Source organism: Podarcis gaigeae, assembly GCF_964106915.1.
Source record: "Podarcis gaigeae genome assembly, chromosome: 8".
NCBI classification, from domain to species: domain Eukaryota; kingdom Metazoa; phylum Chordata; class Lepidosauria; order Squamata; family Lacertidae; genus Podarcis; species Podarcis gaigeae.
The window spans coordinates 23,292,140-23,309,419 of record NC_139684.1 but is presented as its reverse complement, the minus strand read 5'-3'; the positions used below and the strand labels follow the sequence as shown (position 1 = coordinate 23,309,419).

At 46.0% G+C, this 17,280-nt stretch overlaps 2 protein-coding genes across 4 annotated transcripts in view; both read right to left on the bottom strand.

The window, feature by feature from the left end:
• MRPS16 (mitochondrial ribosomal protein S16) overlaps positions 1 to 17,280 on the bottom strand; it is a 234,204-nt gene that overhangs the window by 55,812 nt on the left and 161,112 nt on the right. The window lies entirely within an intron of this gene.
• The window catches only part of TP73 (tumor protein p73), an 81,160-nt gene that overhangs the window by 15,567 nt on the left and 48,313 nt on the right, over positions 1 to 17,280 (bottom strand). For all 3 annotated transcript variants that reach the window (XM_083752642.1, XM_083752644.1, XM_083752643.1), the window contains 2 exons: positions 1,834 to 2,020; positions 1,178 to 1,293 (listed from right to left, as the gene is read on the bottom strand). In XM_083752642.1, the coding sequence (XP_083608768.1) occupies positions 1,178 to 1,293; positions 1,834 to 2,020 (303 nt within the window). The remainder of the gene's footprint in view (positions 1 to 1,177; positions 1,294 to 1,833; positions 2,021 to 17,280) is intronic.

The following is a 17,280-nucleotide window of genomic DNA, read 5'->3' as shown; positions in this document are numbered from 1 at the left end:
TCTGCAATGTAGCTGCAGCCCTTCATGATACTAAGACAGGCTATTGATCCATCTAGCTCAGTACTGTTTCCACTGGCTGGCAGCAGGTCTTGATGGTTTCAGGCAGGGGACATTTCCAGCCCTTAAAGTGAAAGTAAGATTCTAGTCCTCATGGTTCCAGATGAGGAGCTGTTAAAGAAGCTGCATTGTATCTAGTCAGACCATCGGTCCAACTAGCTTATCTTTCATGAAAGGGGGACATTCCCAGTCCTACCTGGCAATGCTGGGGATTGAACCTGAGACCATCTGAATGCAAAATAAATGCTCTGCCACTGAGCTACTACCTCTGTGGTGGATTAAGACTGGGTAATGCTCATGCATAGCTGCTTTTCCTTCAGAATAAAAACCGGCCAGCTTAAATACTACTCCCTCCCTGCTACCTTTTAAGGCATATTTAACATGCTTGGCCTTAGAAGTGGAGAAACCTGATTTGCACCGGTGTCCTCTTCCTTTCCCACATAGTGGGAGGCTGCACTGTGCAGCAGGAGTGGGGAACATCAGGCCCAAGAGCTGGATGTGGCCCTCAAGGGTCTTTCTATATGGCCCTTGAGACTCTTCTCAGGCAATGCCCTTTCCCCTATCCTCACACAATAGCTCTCAATGGCCCTGTTATGCCCTCCTTCTTGACTGTGATCGTAGGAGCCAACTCCTAGGGGCCAAGGGGTCTTCGGTCCCCTCAATAAAACATTTGAGCCCCCCCCCCCAAGTTGATGGGCATTGCCATTCAAATAGTGCACTGCACCACATCATGTGATCGATTATGCAGAATGGAGCTTCCCTGGGCCCCTCCAATATTTTATTCTAGGTGACTGTGATATACTGCCTCTTGTGTGCCTGGATGGAGAGATGAGTGCAGGGCTTGTGTGTATGTGAAACCTCTGGCTGTTACCATATAGTGGTGAGAATAGTGAATTTAAAACTTCAGTCTGCCAGCAGCTGCCTCTACATGAAAAGCATGCTTTTCCTGAAAGCTCCACCCTGTTATCCAATCAACATTGTGAATTCCCAGGCTCCTCCCTCTGGCTCTGAGCCTCAAGAGGTCTAGCAACCTCCACCCACCACCCACAAAAGAGAGAGAGAGAAATTATGCCTATTGCTTCAAATGTTGCTCCCCCCCCCCATTAGCACGTCAGATTACCTGGGGAGGTTCATAAGGAACCATCACGCTCTGCCTCCCAGTTACAGGGTCATCCACGTACTGAGATAGGTTGTTGCCTTCCACGCGGATTAAGTGGCTTGCAGGAGCCGAGAGACCTGTGAAGACAAAAAGCAGGCTTAACTGCAAGTATTTGCTCCTTTAGTTGCCTTTTTGGATGAAGAAGCCAGAAATGCCACTCAGCGGAATGTCAACATCAACAGCATAAATTCCTGTGAGGCCAAGACGCATCGTAATGTAAGCCAACAAGATTGTCCTTCTGACTGGCTGCTGGGGGGAAGCAATCCATCTTACTAACCTCAGTGTGCCTTGATGTGCTTGCTGTCTTGCCATCAATAAGGGATTAATTTTGCCTCTCATTGGCTCTGGTGCCACCTAGTGTTGCTCTCACTGAACCAATCGCAATGGACAACCCATTATAAGGGGGCAGAGGCCACATTGAAATTAATAGACATGAAGATTGACCAGATGGCCTGTTGGGTCCCTTTCAACTCTAGAGTTTTATTGTCCTATGGATAACTAAGGTCCACTGATTTCAGTGGGTCTGTTCTGAGTAAATCATAGCTGGAGGCAACCCAATGCATTCCAGAACTTCTTGAGAACCAACGGCACACACTTCCTGTTGAACCTGATCTCACCGTCATTGAAGTCGCGCCCGAGCTCATGGTTTGGACACCGCTTCACCACTTCTGTCACATGCTCCGCCTTCTTGTAGACTGGCATGGCTCGGATGACAGTCCCTGGAGGAGGAGGCGTTGACACTTTGATCTGGATGGGGCACGTCTTCGCAATCTGACAGTAGAGCTTCTTGAGCAATGGGGAATACTGGAAAGAGGAACAAGGTACAAATGTGAATGGGGGTGTGCTAGCACTTCTCATTTGTTCTCCATGGATGGCCAGCAAGAGGGGACAACCCATTCACCTGGAAGGTGGATTTGGAAAACCTGTTCCCCTCCTAACCAGCACTGACCTTTGCATTTGCCAAGTGGCAGAATCAATTGTGATGTCATTCTACAAACCTATGGTGCAACCACTTTTGGAATACTGATCACTTCACCTCCAAAGGGGATATTGTAGCATTAGAAAGTGTTCATAAAAAGTTTAGCCAACATTAAAACTTGTGGACATCCAATGAAGCTGAAGGCTGGAAGATTCAGAACAGGTAAAAAGAAAGTATTATGAAACTTACTCCTTCAGGAAGCAGCAATGGCCACCCTCTTGGACCACTTTAAAAGAGGATTGGGCAAATTCATAGAGAATAATGCTATCAATGGTTACTAGAGAATAATGCTATCAACAGTAGCCTTCCTCCATGCTCAGAGGCCATAATGCTTCTGAATACCAGTTGCTTAAAACCACAGGAGGGAAGAGCACTCTTGTGCCAGAGTCCTGCTTGTGGGTTTTCGACAGGCATTGGATAGCTCAGTTGGTTAGAGTGTGATGCTGATCATGCCAAGGTGGCAGGTTTGATCCCCGTATGGGACAGCTGCATATTCCTGCCTTGCAGGGGGTTGGACTAGATGATCCTCAGCATCCCTTCCAACTCTACAATTGTATGATTCTATGTAGCATGCCTAAATCAGGTGTATGCATTCATAAGTAGGGATAGGCATTCAAAGAAATACAGGCATACCTCAGCTCCCAAACATCTTGGGAGTCGAACGTTCTGGCTCCCGAATGATCAAAACCAGAAGTGAGTGTTCCAGTTTTCAAATGTTCTTTGGGAAGCTGAACGCCTGATGGGGCTTCCACGGCTTCTGATTGGCTGCAGGAGCCGCGCTTTGGAAGTCGAACATTTCAGAAGTTGAACAGACGTCTGGAATGAATTCTGTTCAACTTCTAAGGTACAACTGTATAGGAAGCTTCCAAGCTAGACCATGGGTCTGTCTAACTCAGTACTGTCTACATGGGCCAACAGCAACGCTCCAGGACTTCTGGTAGAGGTTTTTTCTAGCCCTACCTGGGATGGCAGCGAATGAACCTGAGACCTCTTGCATGCAAAGCAGATGAGTTAGAGCCCTTTACAAAATTCATTTCAGAACAAATGGAAAATTTGGCTGAGTGTGTACCTCTTAGTACAGTTTTCAGATATGTTCTGAAATTAATGCAGAGAGGAATGAATTATCGAGTCAGATGTGGAACTGCAGCTCAAGCCCATTTGTTCTCCTATCAGAGGCGTGAGGGAAGCACTGTAACCCAAAGTGTTTGTAACCCGAGGTGTTTGTAACCCGAGGTACCACTGTAAAGCGCTTTATCTTTACAAATGTAGCTGAGTCCTGTATCTAGTGGCCATCATTTAGTGCCTCCCAGAATGCCCTGGATGTTGCATAGTTCTTTTAGAGGGGAATGACAACTACTAGTGGGGGCCACCATTTCCCCCCTTCAGAAATGCTGAATTGGGGAGGGGTCTGAAAGGGGGGTGTCTTTTGGAATGGTTCCAGAATCCAGCTTTGCTGCTGGATTCCAAAATAAAACTATTTTTATTAAAAAAAACTGTTTTAAAAAGAACAAAAGAGGAAATGATCGACGAAATGAATACAAAATACAGATAAACAAACAACTAAATTAATACCAGTATGGTGTAGTGGTTAGAGGTCTAAGCTAGGATCTGGGAGACCTGGATTCAAATCCTCCACTTGTTGAGCAACCTTGGACTGGTCACAAACTACCTCCCAGGGTTGTTGTGAGGATCAAGATGGGGAAGAAGGGGGAACACTATATGCTACCTTGAGCACCTTAGAAGAAAGCTGGGAATGTAAATATAATACTAAAGTTAAGTTAAGTTAAGTTAAGTTATAATGGAACAAATTAGGATCCGGAAACCCCCCCTCCAAAAGTGATAATGAAATAGAAGAAAAAGTATTGCAGATTTCTGATACAAAGCAGTTCAATCTATGTACTGCTCTTTTGATCCACCCATCCAATTATAGTTCCACTTGATCCCAATCAGCTAATAGGTTATGCTTAACAGGGAGAAATTGATTGACAAGTACTCAAAGGCTGCATACACATGCCATTTTATTCTGGAATCAATGGGGACTGAGTACTCGTTTCATTGACATTGTCCACGCACAATCTAGATTTAGTACGTCTTCTTTCTTCTTTTTTTCTTTTGCCTTGGATGGGCAAATGTTTCTTGAGAAATCGGTTTCATACTGAAAATAAAAGCTCATTGCAGATTGATCTTGCATGACTCCACAGCATGTCCATTAGAATACAGGTGTAGGCAGGGCCGGCAATAGAGGGAAGATGCATCCACACCTGTCCGATGACACTGTGCAGGTGTGGGCATATACCAAGATCACAATCGCCACTTCCTCCTTCATTCACCTCAGGCAAGTGCAAGGAGGAAAAGGCATGGCTAAACTAATCAAGGGGAGGGTTTTCAGATGTATATCAAGTAACTGCACCAACCCTTGTGGGCAGCAGGATCTAGACTCAACAGCATGTTGAAGATGAGCTTGAATGACTCAAGATTGAGAAAAACTTCATTTTTGTGTTGCATAGTGTGTATGCTGCCCAAGTCAGCTTAAACCATTTCCATAGTTTGATGGGTAGTTAGCTAGTTTTAAATGTAAGCTACTTTGAACTTTTGTATAAACAACGCGGTATAACTACCGGTAAGTATAACTAATTCAAATTTGAAATAATAAATTCTACTTGCTGAACTCCTTTTTGTTTTCAATAGCCACATGCAGGTGTATGATCAGGAGCGAGAAGCTGACCTATGTCGAGTTCAGTCAATAGATACATCACCACCAGGCACAGCTCATGCTAATTATCTACCTGTCTCTCTGTCTACAGAGAAAGCTATCTGAGCAGGTACCACCAGATGACATAAGACAAAGTGCAAATGCACATGGTTGTATCCAGTTAAATCCTGCTCCCAGTAGACCTATTGTAATTAATGCTTTTGACTCAGGTACACACTTTTGCTAGCAATTTTCCCATATACAATGCATTTGTGTATGTCATTTTTCTCTAACATGTTCATTTTTAGTGCACATCCCCCCCCCCATATATGCATTTTTTTTGTTGCTGTTGCAAACATTGGCAGGAGAACAGCCTTGCAAAATGCAAATTCTGAATGACAGCTGCATTTCTGTTCATGTAGTGGTCCAAGAAGTGCAAATTCGGTAGCTTCTTGTTTGAATGCAAACATCCCTAGCAAAGACCACAGGCCCACTTTGCCACCCATTGTGGACCAGCCTCTATTAGGCACACCCCTCTGCATCCACCAGTGGTATCCTGATTATTGGGTTGGCCTCTCTCTTTCTCTCTCTCTTTCATGGCAAGGACTGAGAATGGGAGGGGTTTCTCCAACATGCCAGAGCAAGCACCTTTGCTCAGAGATCCCAAAAATTCACCATGAGTTTGCTCCTTGCATGGATCTGCTGGGACAAGTTGGCTTGAGGTGGAAGCCGTGAATAACAAGACCTCACTGTTGAAAAATCTAGAATACCCAGCTCCAAAAAAAAAAAGAAAAAGAGCTTTGAACAGGTAAAGACAATGGCAACCTGACACTGAAAATTTAGCAAGTGATTGCACAGCCCATCACTTACCCCCTGCCACATTGCTATTAGAGCCTCTGGAGCACACCAAAAAAAATTGGCAACCCTCCTTGTTAATGTTTGGACATCTGGTGGGATATTGGTGTAGTACCAAATCTCCCCTCTGCATTGATCTGGAAAGAGGCATGGGTCAGTTGTAGAGCACATGCTTTGCATGTAGAAGCCCCCAGGTTCAGTCCCTGACATCTTCAGGTAGGGCTGGGAAAGATCCCTGCCTGAAACCCAGGAAAGCCACTGCAAGTCCGTGTTGGCAATACTGAGCTGGATGGAGCAATGGTCTGACTCAGCTGAAGGGAGATCCCCATGATGCAGAATACTTTCCTCCTCCACTCCCTTCCCTTTCCTCCTCATCCCATTGTGCATCTGCATGCTTTGTCAACTTCAAGCTTCTAGTCCATAGTTTCTAAACCCTCAACACACCCACCCAACAGAGTACACAGTGGAAGTGCAAATGCCATTTTCCTAGCGGAAAGACTCCAGTTTTGAAATGCAATGCTTAAGGGGTATGGTAGTTAATCTTCTGGCCCAACTTATACTGACACTCCTCCTAATTTATACAGTTTGCCTGCTTGTTGCCTGATTAATTTTTGTCACATTCCAAGCCCATCAGTCCAAAAGTTGCACAAGAGCAGTAAATTTTGAATAATTGCTATCATGAAAACTAATAATTCTCCCCCCCCCCACTCCTTTTGTGCCAAAGAAAAAGCATTCTGTATGGAGTTCAAAGTGGAGTCATTTGAGGACATAGGAGTGAACTCCTAGGGGCCGAGGTCCCTTCTGCCCCCCAATAAAATACTTGAGGGGGCTGCCCCCCAAGTTGATGGGTATTGTCATTCAAATCATGTGCATCTGCTGTTTCATGTGATCGATTTTGTGGGGCGAGGCTTACCTGGCCCCCACAGTATTTTATTCATGTTGGCACCCCTGTTTGAGGGGCAGTTTCTGATGGGCTCTACATCCCTTGTATTTACTGAACATGCTGAGATAAGGTGATTGTTCTTTCAGTGTGTGAGGGAGGTGAGGGCTGTCACAGGGTTTTGCTGGTTATTCCTTCCCCACAGGGCTGACCCAATACATTTTGGCACCTGAGGCGAACCACAAAATGCCCCCCAGCCAGGGAAGAATGGGGTGAATGAAGAGCTACACCAAGGGTTGTGGTGGAATAAAGATCTGCATCGGGGGAAAGGATGAAAAATTAAGATCTACATTGGGAACAATGGGGTGGGGGAGAGAGAGAGAAATAGAAAGATAGATAGATGATAGATGATAGATAGTAGATAGATAGATAGATAGATAGATAGATAGATAGATAGATGATAGATGATAGATGATAGATGATAGATAGATAGATATAGATAGATAGATAGATAGATAGATAGATAGATAGATGATATAAATATAGATGATAGAGTAAAAATCTACATCTGGATCAAGGGGAGTGGAATCAAATCAACCATACTCGGTGGTTGAAGTGGGAACCAAAGGCTGTTGCAGTGGAGGGGGGCACTTTTAATCACACCAGGTGAGTGCAGAGTCCAGAGGACAGCCCCCACCATTTCCTCCCTACGGGTGGGAGGAGACCGACAGTGCCTCCTAGTCACCAAGTGTCCATTGTAGAGACAACATGGGGGTGTCCTGCCAAGGAAATCACAGATCTGGTCTCCAAGGAGCGCGTTGCACCTGTTTTTTCCAGAAGCAGTAGCAGCGGCCAATGCATTCCTTGGAGGCTGGATCTCCTGCCCCTACAGATCCCGTCACATGAGGTGGTCACCTCACCTTGCCTCTTGGGTGGGCCATCCCTGCCCCCCTACCCAACATGCACAGCGGGCATGACCCTTCCTAGCTGTTTGTTAAGTCTCTACTTGGGAGGGCCACTTGCACCCATCAATGCCTGTCAATGCGCTCCCTCTCTATGCACAAAGGACCTGAGGTTCCCTTTCCGTGCTCCACCGAGCAAAACAATAGGAATAACCAGCCACATAAATCAACCCCAAAGCACCTTCAACAGCCAGTGGCCCATCCAGGTTCCCTCCGAACGCGGCAACGCTTTGCACGTGCCACCGAAAGGGGATTGTTGTTTTCGAAGAATCTCTGGAGGCCTCACAGGAGCTGTTGGGACTTGACGGGGTTATCAGAGGAGGCTTGTCTGTGTGGGGTTATGACAGCCTCCCATCCAACCCCCCTCCAGGCTCTGAGCTGCTGCTGCTCAAGAAAAGGTTTCTTCTCCGTGTCATAACATGGCATAACGAGATAATTTGTACTGAGCGGCTTAGCGTAAAGCACCTCCGCTGTCCCAGAACTTTTTCGTTTCCCAGACATGCTGGGGACGTGCCTGGGAATGTCGGCCATGAAAGGGATCCTTTGACAGGAGTCATCCATGTGTTTAACACCTGGCCAGGGGAGGGGGAAATCCCCCCCCATAATCCCCAACTCTTCCCCAAAGGGGAACCCCGGAGGGATTATTGGGCTCCTCACAAATGGACAGTGAAGCTGGCAGGGAAACTGGGGAGAGGTTGGAAACCAAGGAATGGTCCTTTTTCACATAAATGGGTCAGGGGAGACATTAAGGCAGTTTCACAGGCAGGGCCAGAGTTTGAGACTTTAGTTGACATCAGTAGGGATGCGGGAAATATACAGAAGGAGCCTTTTTTGGCAAATTGGTATAATAAAGCCATGCACTGGTTAGAGTAGCAGACTGGCGCCTGGGAGAAACCAGGGTTCAAAATCCCACCTGGCCATGAAGCTCACTGGGTAACCATGGGCCAGACACTGCCTCTCAAACCAACCTACCTCACAGGGTTATTGTGGGGATTAAATTAGGAGGGGTGGGGGAATCACCCACTTTGTCTTCTGCCCCATCTGACACTGGGATGCGTCTCTTGAAAGGAATGCAGCCCTTGCATTAAAAAAAAAAAAACCACTTTCATACCCCAGGTCTAGAAGTATGCAGATTACAGCATAAGGCATTGATTGACTGATTGATTGATTATGCTGTCCTTTACCTGTAGATCTCAGGGCGGTTATGTATAATGTATAATTCTCTTTATTCTCATACGTTTATGTTGGGCTACATCCTGGCTTCCTAACACATTTGAGTGTAAAAGCAATGGGCTGGCGGGTTGGTTGGAACCTGGACAGAAGCACTTCACACTGCAACATTTTATGGCAGTCCTCTGTTGTCTGTTGGTGGTGTCCAAGCTGTATATCCCTTCTTCCTTATTTGCAAATTCTGGGCAGCTAACAATTGTTTAATGTACGAGATGCTGCAATGATAAAATACCCAACATTCCATTTATTTTTTTTAAAAAAGATTTAATTGCATCAAACTTCTTAAACGATACCTTAAAACATCATAAAAATCCAGTTTCCTAAATGCTTCTCTTATCATGTTCAATCTGCAGCAGCAATTTGTGGGCCACCGTGAGAGGCAAAACATGTACAACATAATTTTGCACAAAGAAAATATGATATTTATGTTGGCTAGCCTGGTTCAAATTAATGATTTCCTGGCTTGTGGGGTATCTCCCCCCCTTCTTCTCTCTCCTTGCGTTCCTCTTACCTGTGGCTAGTTGGAACCCACCATGGTGGTGACAGAATAGCATTTATGGTATATATAAAAAAGAGGAAGATAATTGTTAGGATTCCATGTCTAAGGATGAAAGGAATGTAAGATTCCCACCCCCAAGTCATTGTTGGGGTGTGTATGTCTTGGTTGTAATTCACAACCAAGTGAAGTGAAGGCAATAACCCCCAAAGGCAGTGCTGACTCTAGACTATTTCACATCTGAAGTGAACAGTCAAAAGAACAGGGTTTCAAATTGAGTTGGTTTTTTAAAAAATTATTTACAGAATTGGTACCCATCTCAGCAAGGACAAATGCACAATTCTTTGAGAGAGCCAACGAGAACATAGATAGTGGTGATCTGGTCGACATAGTGTATTTACCTGGACTTTCAAAAAACTTTCGACACAGCACCTTGCCATCTCAGCAAGGACTATTGCACAGAGAAGGAAACCTTGTTTTTCTGGCATAGGGAGAGTCCTACTTGCACACTTCCCAGAGGAATCTGGTTAGTTTCTGTGAGGATGCTGGACTAAACCAGCCTTTGTTCTGATCCAGCAGGGCTCTCCTTGTAGGCTTATGGGGTTCCACCAAGTGACTATGGAGATGTAAGCAAAGCAAAACTTGAGGTTTTACCTGCCTTTTCTCTCTTAGGTACCACATTCTAAATCCTGGGATATTACCTGGAAGGGCATGTTTGGGCAGGTGATGAACATTCCTTGGGAGCTTTTGATGTGAGCTGGTGTTTTTAAGGGACTTTTTGGTGGTGTGTGTTGTTTTGGTGCTCGGGTTGCATTTTGCAGGGAGATGGGAGGAATGTTTTTGACAGCAAAAACATGCCCTGCCATGTAAGGACTAGTCAAGCCATGCACTTTGCTTCTAGAGGGAGGAAGCAAGCAAAGAGAGAGTAGCAAGAGACCATCTCTGAAGAAACAGGAGCAGTCAATCCCAAATGCCAGTGGTCTGTGGGGCCAGAGGCAAAAGTGGGTAGACCAGGGGATGGCAATGTTATCTGAAGGTTAAAAAAACACAAAAACTTTTACCTCCCTTGTTCTAGAGTAATATGCACAACCAGAACACAGTTATTCCCCAGATTTTGTGCCTCTGGTTTCTCTCTCTCTGAATTTTGTGGTGCGGTTCTCAACTATCAAATATGTTTAAAATGCATATTTAAGTAATTGCAAATTAATGGAAAATCAGGACATACTGGGTTTCTGAATGAACAGGAACAGACTGATCTGCCCACCCATGCTTCATCAGACATGCGTAATAATTGCAGCTATTATCTTATTAAAGAAGTCTTACCTGCAACCAACTAATAGATTAGTATCGCATTTGCATACATTTGGCTGGCAATAAAAAACAACTGCTCTGGAGCAAAAAAACAATTCTATTTCTGTTTTAGATTACCAGACATAATTTTAGAAGCCCGTATTTAGAAGTACTTGAGTCTGACGCCCAACTAAATCAGGGCACCTTCTAGGTCATCCAAAATGTGTGTGCAGGTGCTATTAAAAAATCACTCTGATGCCGGGGTCATCAGCATTTGGATCTTTTGCATAGCAGCTGCTCTACCACTTAGCTACAATCGTGTACAAAAGGATCGTTTAGGAACAAATAAAAAAAATTAACCAAATGAGGCCATTATCCACCCAAAAACCCTGTGAGATAGATTACACTGAGAGAAAGTTCTTGGACCAAGGTAATCTTGTGAATCATAGAATTGCAGAGTTGGAAGGACTCTCCCCCCAAGGGTCATCTACTCAAACCCCCTGCAATGCAGGGATCACACCCAAATCACAGTGAACTTTATGGCCAAGCAGGGATTTGAAGGCTGGATACAGATGTACACATTTAAGGCACCTCCTGATTCCCCAGGGAATCACTCTTCAATCTCCCTAGGTCACACATCCTCTTCCCAGCCCTTATTTGTCACTATTCCTGCTTTGCATCCTGAATGTTTTTTTGTTTGTTTGCCTGGGCCAAATGCATCCTTGAACTTTCTTCTCTGGATGTAGGATAGAGAAAACAACCAATGGTTTGTGACATTGCTCCACCCACTTTGGCTTCTAGACCCTCCCACTCCTTGCCCCAATGGAAGCATAGGACCACAGGAAGCTGCCTTATACTGAGTCAGGCCATTACTCTACCTAGCTTAGAACTGTCCACACTGACTGGCAGCAGCTCTCCAGGATTTCAAACAGGAGTCTCTCCCAGTCCGATCTGGAGATGCCAGGGATTGAACCTGTGGCTTTCTGGTTGCAAGGCAGAGGCTCCTCCACTGAGCCGTGGCCCTTTCACCAACTACATGTTGGCCATGGGGGAGAGACAACACAGACCACTCTAAGCCCCTTGGAGAGAGAAAAAGAGAGGGGTGGGAAGTATAGCAATGCAAGTCAGTTTCAAAATTACTGGGAGCAGATGGGGAGCTGATTCCTGCTTTTCCAGATCCCATTAACCCTCTCAGAGCCCATGATGTTGACAATAACATATCCCTAATTATGACAAGGCAATATTGCAAGAACCTTTTTTCAGCTCAAGGGCCACCTATTCTCCATGGGGCCACATGCCAGGGGAAGGCGGGGCCAGAGGTAAAAGGGATCAAAGCAATAGAGGTGGATTGTACAGTGGTCTAGTTTCTGCACAGACATCCAGGCACCCCGCTCTGTCCTCCATCAGCCTGGTAAGCAAAAGGCATTGCCAGATTTCAAGGGCACATTCCAGCCAGACCAAGTCACTCAAGGAGGATGCAGAGCAGAGCTGGTGAAGGGTGTGGCTCTGGGAGATTTTTTGAGGGCTGGCTAGAGAGGGCCTGAGGGCTGCATTTGGCCCTCGAGCCTGACGTCCCCCATCGCTACAATATTGTAAGACTGTTTTGGGTTAGTGGTTCCATTTTTGCTTTAAAAACGTTTCCCTTGCTTTGTTGCAACCTGCCCAGGGCGAGAAACCCTGTAACAAAACAAGTTCCAGGCAAGGAGGGCCTTAGGCTGCGATTTATATCGTCATTTGCAAACACTAATGATGGGGCCCAATTAATGAGTGGTTAGTGGGCTGAAATCAGAGGAAGAGGTTGCGTGTCGAGACCCCGCAGCCACCCCCTCATTGGAAATAACTCACACAAGAACACAGATATTAGGTTTATGTTATTGGGCAAATTTTGGCCACAACTTTATTGAATTACAGAATGTGAGTGGTATTGGCTTAGGCATTGATTGGACCTGACTATATCTGACTCCCGCAACCCTAACAAAGTTGTGACGATTGCCATGAGGTAGGCAAAAAACAAGTGGCCAGTGCCAATTTGCCAAGTGAAAAAATTCCTACCAGGCCCCTCGGACAACCAAGGCGACCAACCGAAGTCCATAGCAAGGCCATTGCCTAACCTGCATAATAGGGAGGGAGGGAGGGCGACTGAGGAAGCAAGCCAAAGAGGAAATCCTCTGGCTTGCTCCTCAGTTTAAATGGACCGGCCACGCCCCCCGGCCAGTGGATTGGCTGGCCGGGCTCTGGCGTGGCCGGGATCCCCCAGGCAATGGGGGATGAAGTCCCCCAGCCCCGGTGGGGAGTGGGTGGCCACGCGGTCCACCGCAACTCCTCCCCACTGGGCAGTGGAGCAGATTTCTCCTATGTTGCACTCTAGGCTGAGCAGAAAGTAGACTGGGTTATTCTGCTGGATCTCTGGGTGATTTGAAGCAGATCAACAAGTGCTTTCCGGCTCCCAGCTGCTAAACAAAGGATGCCATCCTGGTCTCCTTCAAGATGAAGTGTGGGTTATACATCCAATAAATAAATTAACAACCAAGTGACTTAACTGGAAACTCTTATGCTCAGACTGTGGAGGCTGGTCCATTTGGACAAACACCTCAACAATTCTTATTTTTGTTTATTTTTTGCATTTATATGCCACCTTTTCTCTAAGGAGTTCAAGGTGGGTTACATAGCTCTCCCCTCTTCCTCATTTAATCCCCGCAACAGCCCTGTGAGGCAGGTTAAGCTGAGAGGCAGTGAGGGACCCATAGCCGCCCAGTAAAATTCATGTCTAAGTGGGAATTTGAACCCTGGTCTCCCAGTTTCTAGTCCAACACTCTAACCACTGCACTAAGCTGGGTCTCCTAGCTGATCTCTAACACCCTGTGTTTATTTCAGTTCGAGGGGCAGCATGGCCCATCAGCTTCCTCTTCCTCTTTAATCTCAGTGTTGTTCTTATAGAACCCAGCAGGGAGGAGGTTTGGTGCAAAACTGGAATGTGTTGGCTCTGCCTGTCATCGGCTCTGGCTCCGCCTACTGTTGGACTCCCTGCCTCCCTGCCTCCCACCCTACCAGCCCTAGGGGGCACCAACTAGGCTCATTATGTGGCCAAGAATACCAAATATGCATCTGGTTGTGAGATCTTGGGGGGTTCTAGCTAAAGACAGAGTAGAACTGACTAGCCTGAAATGTGCCAAACCCTGGTCTAGTTATAAAAAGAAAACCACGCTCATTGTTTCCATTTCCCTCTTCCTTTATTGCAAGGAGAAAAGACCAGATCATTTCAGGATCATTACAGCTGACTGGTGTTCTTTGTTGTTTGGCCTTTTGATTTGGCAATTTTTCAAAGGAGCTGTCCCTGGTATTTGTCCTATATGGAGTGAACTGAAAACAACAGCAGCAGCTGATACGGTGGACATTGTGGCTGAGAAGAGGGTGAATGAGAGGCAATAAATAATCATTCTCATACTGTGAAGTATTGTATCATGGCTGACAACACCTATTCTGTATCTGGTTGGAAAAATCTTGGGGGTTCTAGTTAAAAAGCAGAGTAGAACTGACTAGCCTGAAATATGCCAAACCCTGGTCTAGGTGTAAAACGAAAACCAGGTGTAAGACACACTTTTGGGGTGACAGGGACAGGTGATGGCTTTGCTATTTTTTATGCAAATGGATGTCCCATGCAATTAGGCACTTGGTTTGGATTCTTCAAATATGGGGAATTTTCTTTTCTCTTTCCTTTGAATGCATTATGTGTATGAAATGTTCACAATAGTCCTGTTAGCCCATCAGGACCAGCACCCTTTTCTCACAGTGGCCTACCAGATGCCCCAATGGGAAGCCCACAAGCAGGAGCTGAATGGAACAGCATTCTCCCCTCTTGCGAGCTCCAGAAACCTGGTATCCCAACAATTGCTTCTGAGACATGCAGGCGGAACATAGCCATCACAGCCAGTAGCCACTGACAGCCTTATCCTTCATGAATTTGTCTAATTCCCCCTTTAAAGATTTCCAAGTCAATGACCATCACTGCATTTTATAGGAGTCCTGTGCATTACAACCAGTTAAAGGCAACTATGGGGTGTTCATCTTGCTTCAGGCCGAGGGAGCCAGTGTTTGTCCACAGACAGCTTTCTGGGTCATGTGGGCAGCATGATTAATCCGCTTTTGGTGCATTGGAACACCGTGTCGGAAACCAGAGTGCACGGAAATGCTTTTTACCTTCCCGCCGCAGTGGTACCTATTTATCTACTTGCACTGGCATGCTTTCAAACTGCTAGGTTGGCAGAATCTGGGACAGAGCAACAGGAGCTCACCCCATCACGCAGATTCGAACCGCGACCTTCTGATTGGCAAGCCCAAGAGTCTCAGTGGTTTAGACCACAACGCTACCCGCGTTCTTCTTTGGACGATTCTTGAGAGACAGGGGATTCCACAGATTTCTTTTGGATATCGTTTTGTTATTCCTGCAGTGCCTATGTCTATATATTGGATACATCCCTGCCCCAAAGTGGTGTCTTGCACGAAGTCAGTTGGATGCAAATCAATATGTCATAGTAGACCCTTCACTGTTTTTCCTAGACTCTCATGTCCTAAGCCTGCCTGGCCATCAAAAATAGATTAACAACATTTGCTTATTGTGCTAGGGCATCATACTCTCTCTCAGTTGACTTGGGGAGAAACACTTGCAGAGCAAAACTGCCTGGCCATTGCTCCATCTAGCTCAGGATTGTCCACAATGACTGGTAGCAACTCTCCAAGGCTATGGAAGGTGTTTCTCTGAGCCCTACCTGAAGATGTTGGGGATTGAACCTGGGACCTTCTGCATGCAAGGCGTTGAGCTCCCCCCCCCCCCACACGCACACACTACAGCTGCAGCCCATACCCAGTTGCCAGATCGGATCTCTCCACCTCCCACTCTGCGACCCTCAAAGTCTCTTCTGGCTGCCTCATAGCAAGATCCAACTCTCCTTATACATTGTAGAAAATAAAAGAGGGAGACAAGGCAGAGACAAGGCAATGAATGTCTCTCCTCCCCCCCCCCCTTTAGTATTTGGAGAGCTGAAGGCTAGCCTTGCCTTGCCCAGAAATATTCCTTCAGAGAAATATCTCTGTGTCCGGAACCGCTAGGTGGATGTGTCTCAACAGAATCCCAACTGATAAGATCCCGTTTATCATCAGCTTTTGACACAGAAGTGTCTAGACTTGAAAAGCACAGGGAGGGGTTTGTCCTCCTTCTTTCTTAAAGGAAATGATCCAAACCATTACTGTTGTTTCCTACTCATTCCTATCCTCATCCCCCCCTAAAAAGCCACACCCTTAATTTTTCTTTTGTTAGGATGATTTTTTATTTTATTTTTTGCATTCCATTCTCCTCATTAGAGTTTTTCCTCCAGATGTGTTTGGGGATGCAGCAGTCAATGGATCCTAAGGAAACTGCTACCCTGGAAAGAGGGAGCAAGGCAAGGGGGGTGGGGGGAAAAGGAAAAAAAATTGCGCCCCAGGCTGCTAATTTCTCTGCGTTCCCTGAGCAAGCAGCTGCAAGGACCCCCTTCCCTGGTTTGGGCAGGTTTGGGCAGATAGCAGCGGAGAGGTGATAATAATGCGTCTGTCATTTCCCTTCGACATGTAGGATCTTGCAAACCGCAAATACCGTTAACCAGCTTGGCCAAATCTGTTAGGACGGATCCTGGGAGATGAGAGCACATGCCTACCGCAAAGCTTGGCTCCTTATTTTATTTTATTTTTTCATTATTATGGATAAGAGCAAGACTCACCCACCCACCCAAAATCGGGGCTCAGAGGGTGGGGGCGGGAAGGAAACATTCTTGGAAGGTATTGTGGTCCAGAGCTGGCGGAATCTTTACACAATGAGCAGTAGGTTTTGTAGATCTTGCTACCCCTGACACGGACAGTGATGGGCTTGCTGGTTTTCACAGTGGCCGACCAGTTGCCTGTTACTTTATGAGAAGCCTGCAAAGAGGGCAACAGGGCTATCTCCCCACTTGTGATTCCTAGCAACTGGTATTTAGAGGGATCCTGCCCAGTGGCGTAGCGTGGGTTGTTAGCACCCGGGGCAAGGCAAGTAATTTGTGCCCCCTAACCCGTGGATTTGCGCCCCCTAACCCTAACCCCCAGATGTTGCACCTGGTGTGGCCGGCCCCCCTGCACCCCCCACGCTACGCCACTGATCCTGCCTCTAACAATGCAGGTAAAATGTAGCTCATATCGGCTAGTTGCTAATGATAGCCTTATTCTCCACAAATGTATTTAACTCCCTTTTTAAAGCCATCTGGGTTGGTGGTCATCACTGATTCCACAGTTTATTCACTGCATGAAGAATTACTCCCCACCTCATATATTTCCCCACTACTTTCACACCATGTCGGATTTTATATACTCCTATCCATTGTCTCTCAAACAGTCAGATAACAAAAGCAACAACAACTATGTCTTCTCTTATTTGCCTTTTATCTAAACTAAAAAAAGAGAGAGGAAAACCCAAGACCAAATGTTGCAACCTTTCATCATAAGGGAGTTGCTCCATCTGCATGATTATTTTTGCTGTCCTTTTCTGAAAATTTTCCGTGCTCTACAATCTCCAACTATGCAATAGCCAATGGAACAACACAGCTAACATGCACTTTTGCAGTGTAGGGTAGTGGTGGGTGCATTTTGTAATGAATAAAAAGAACGAGCCATTT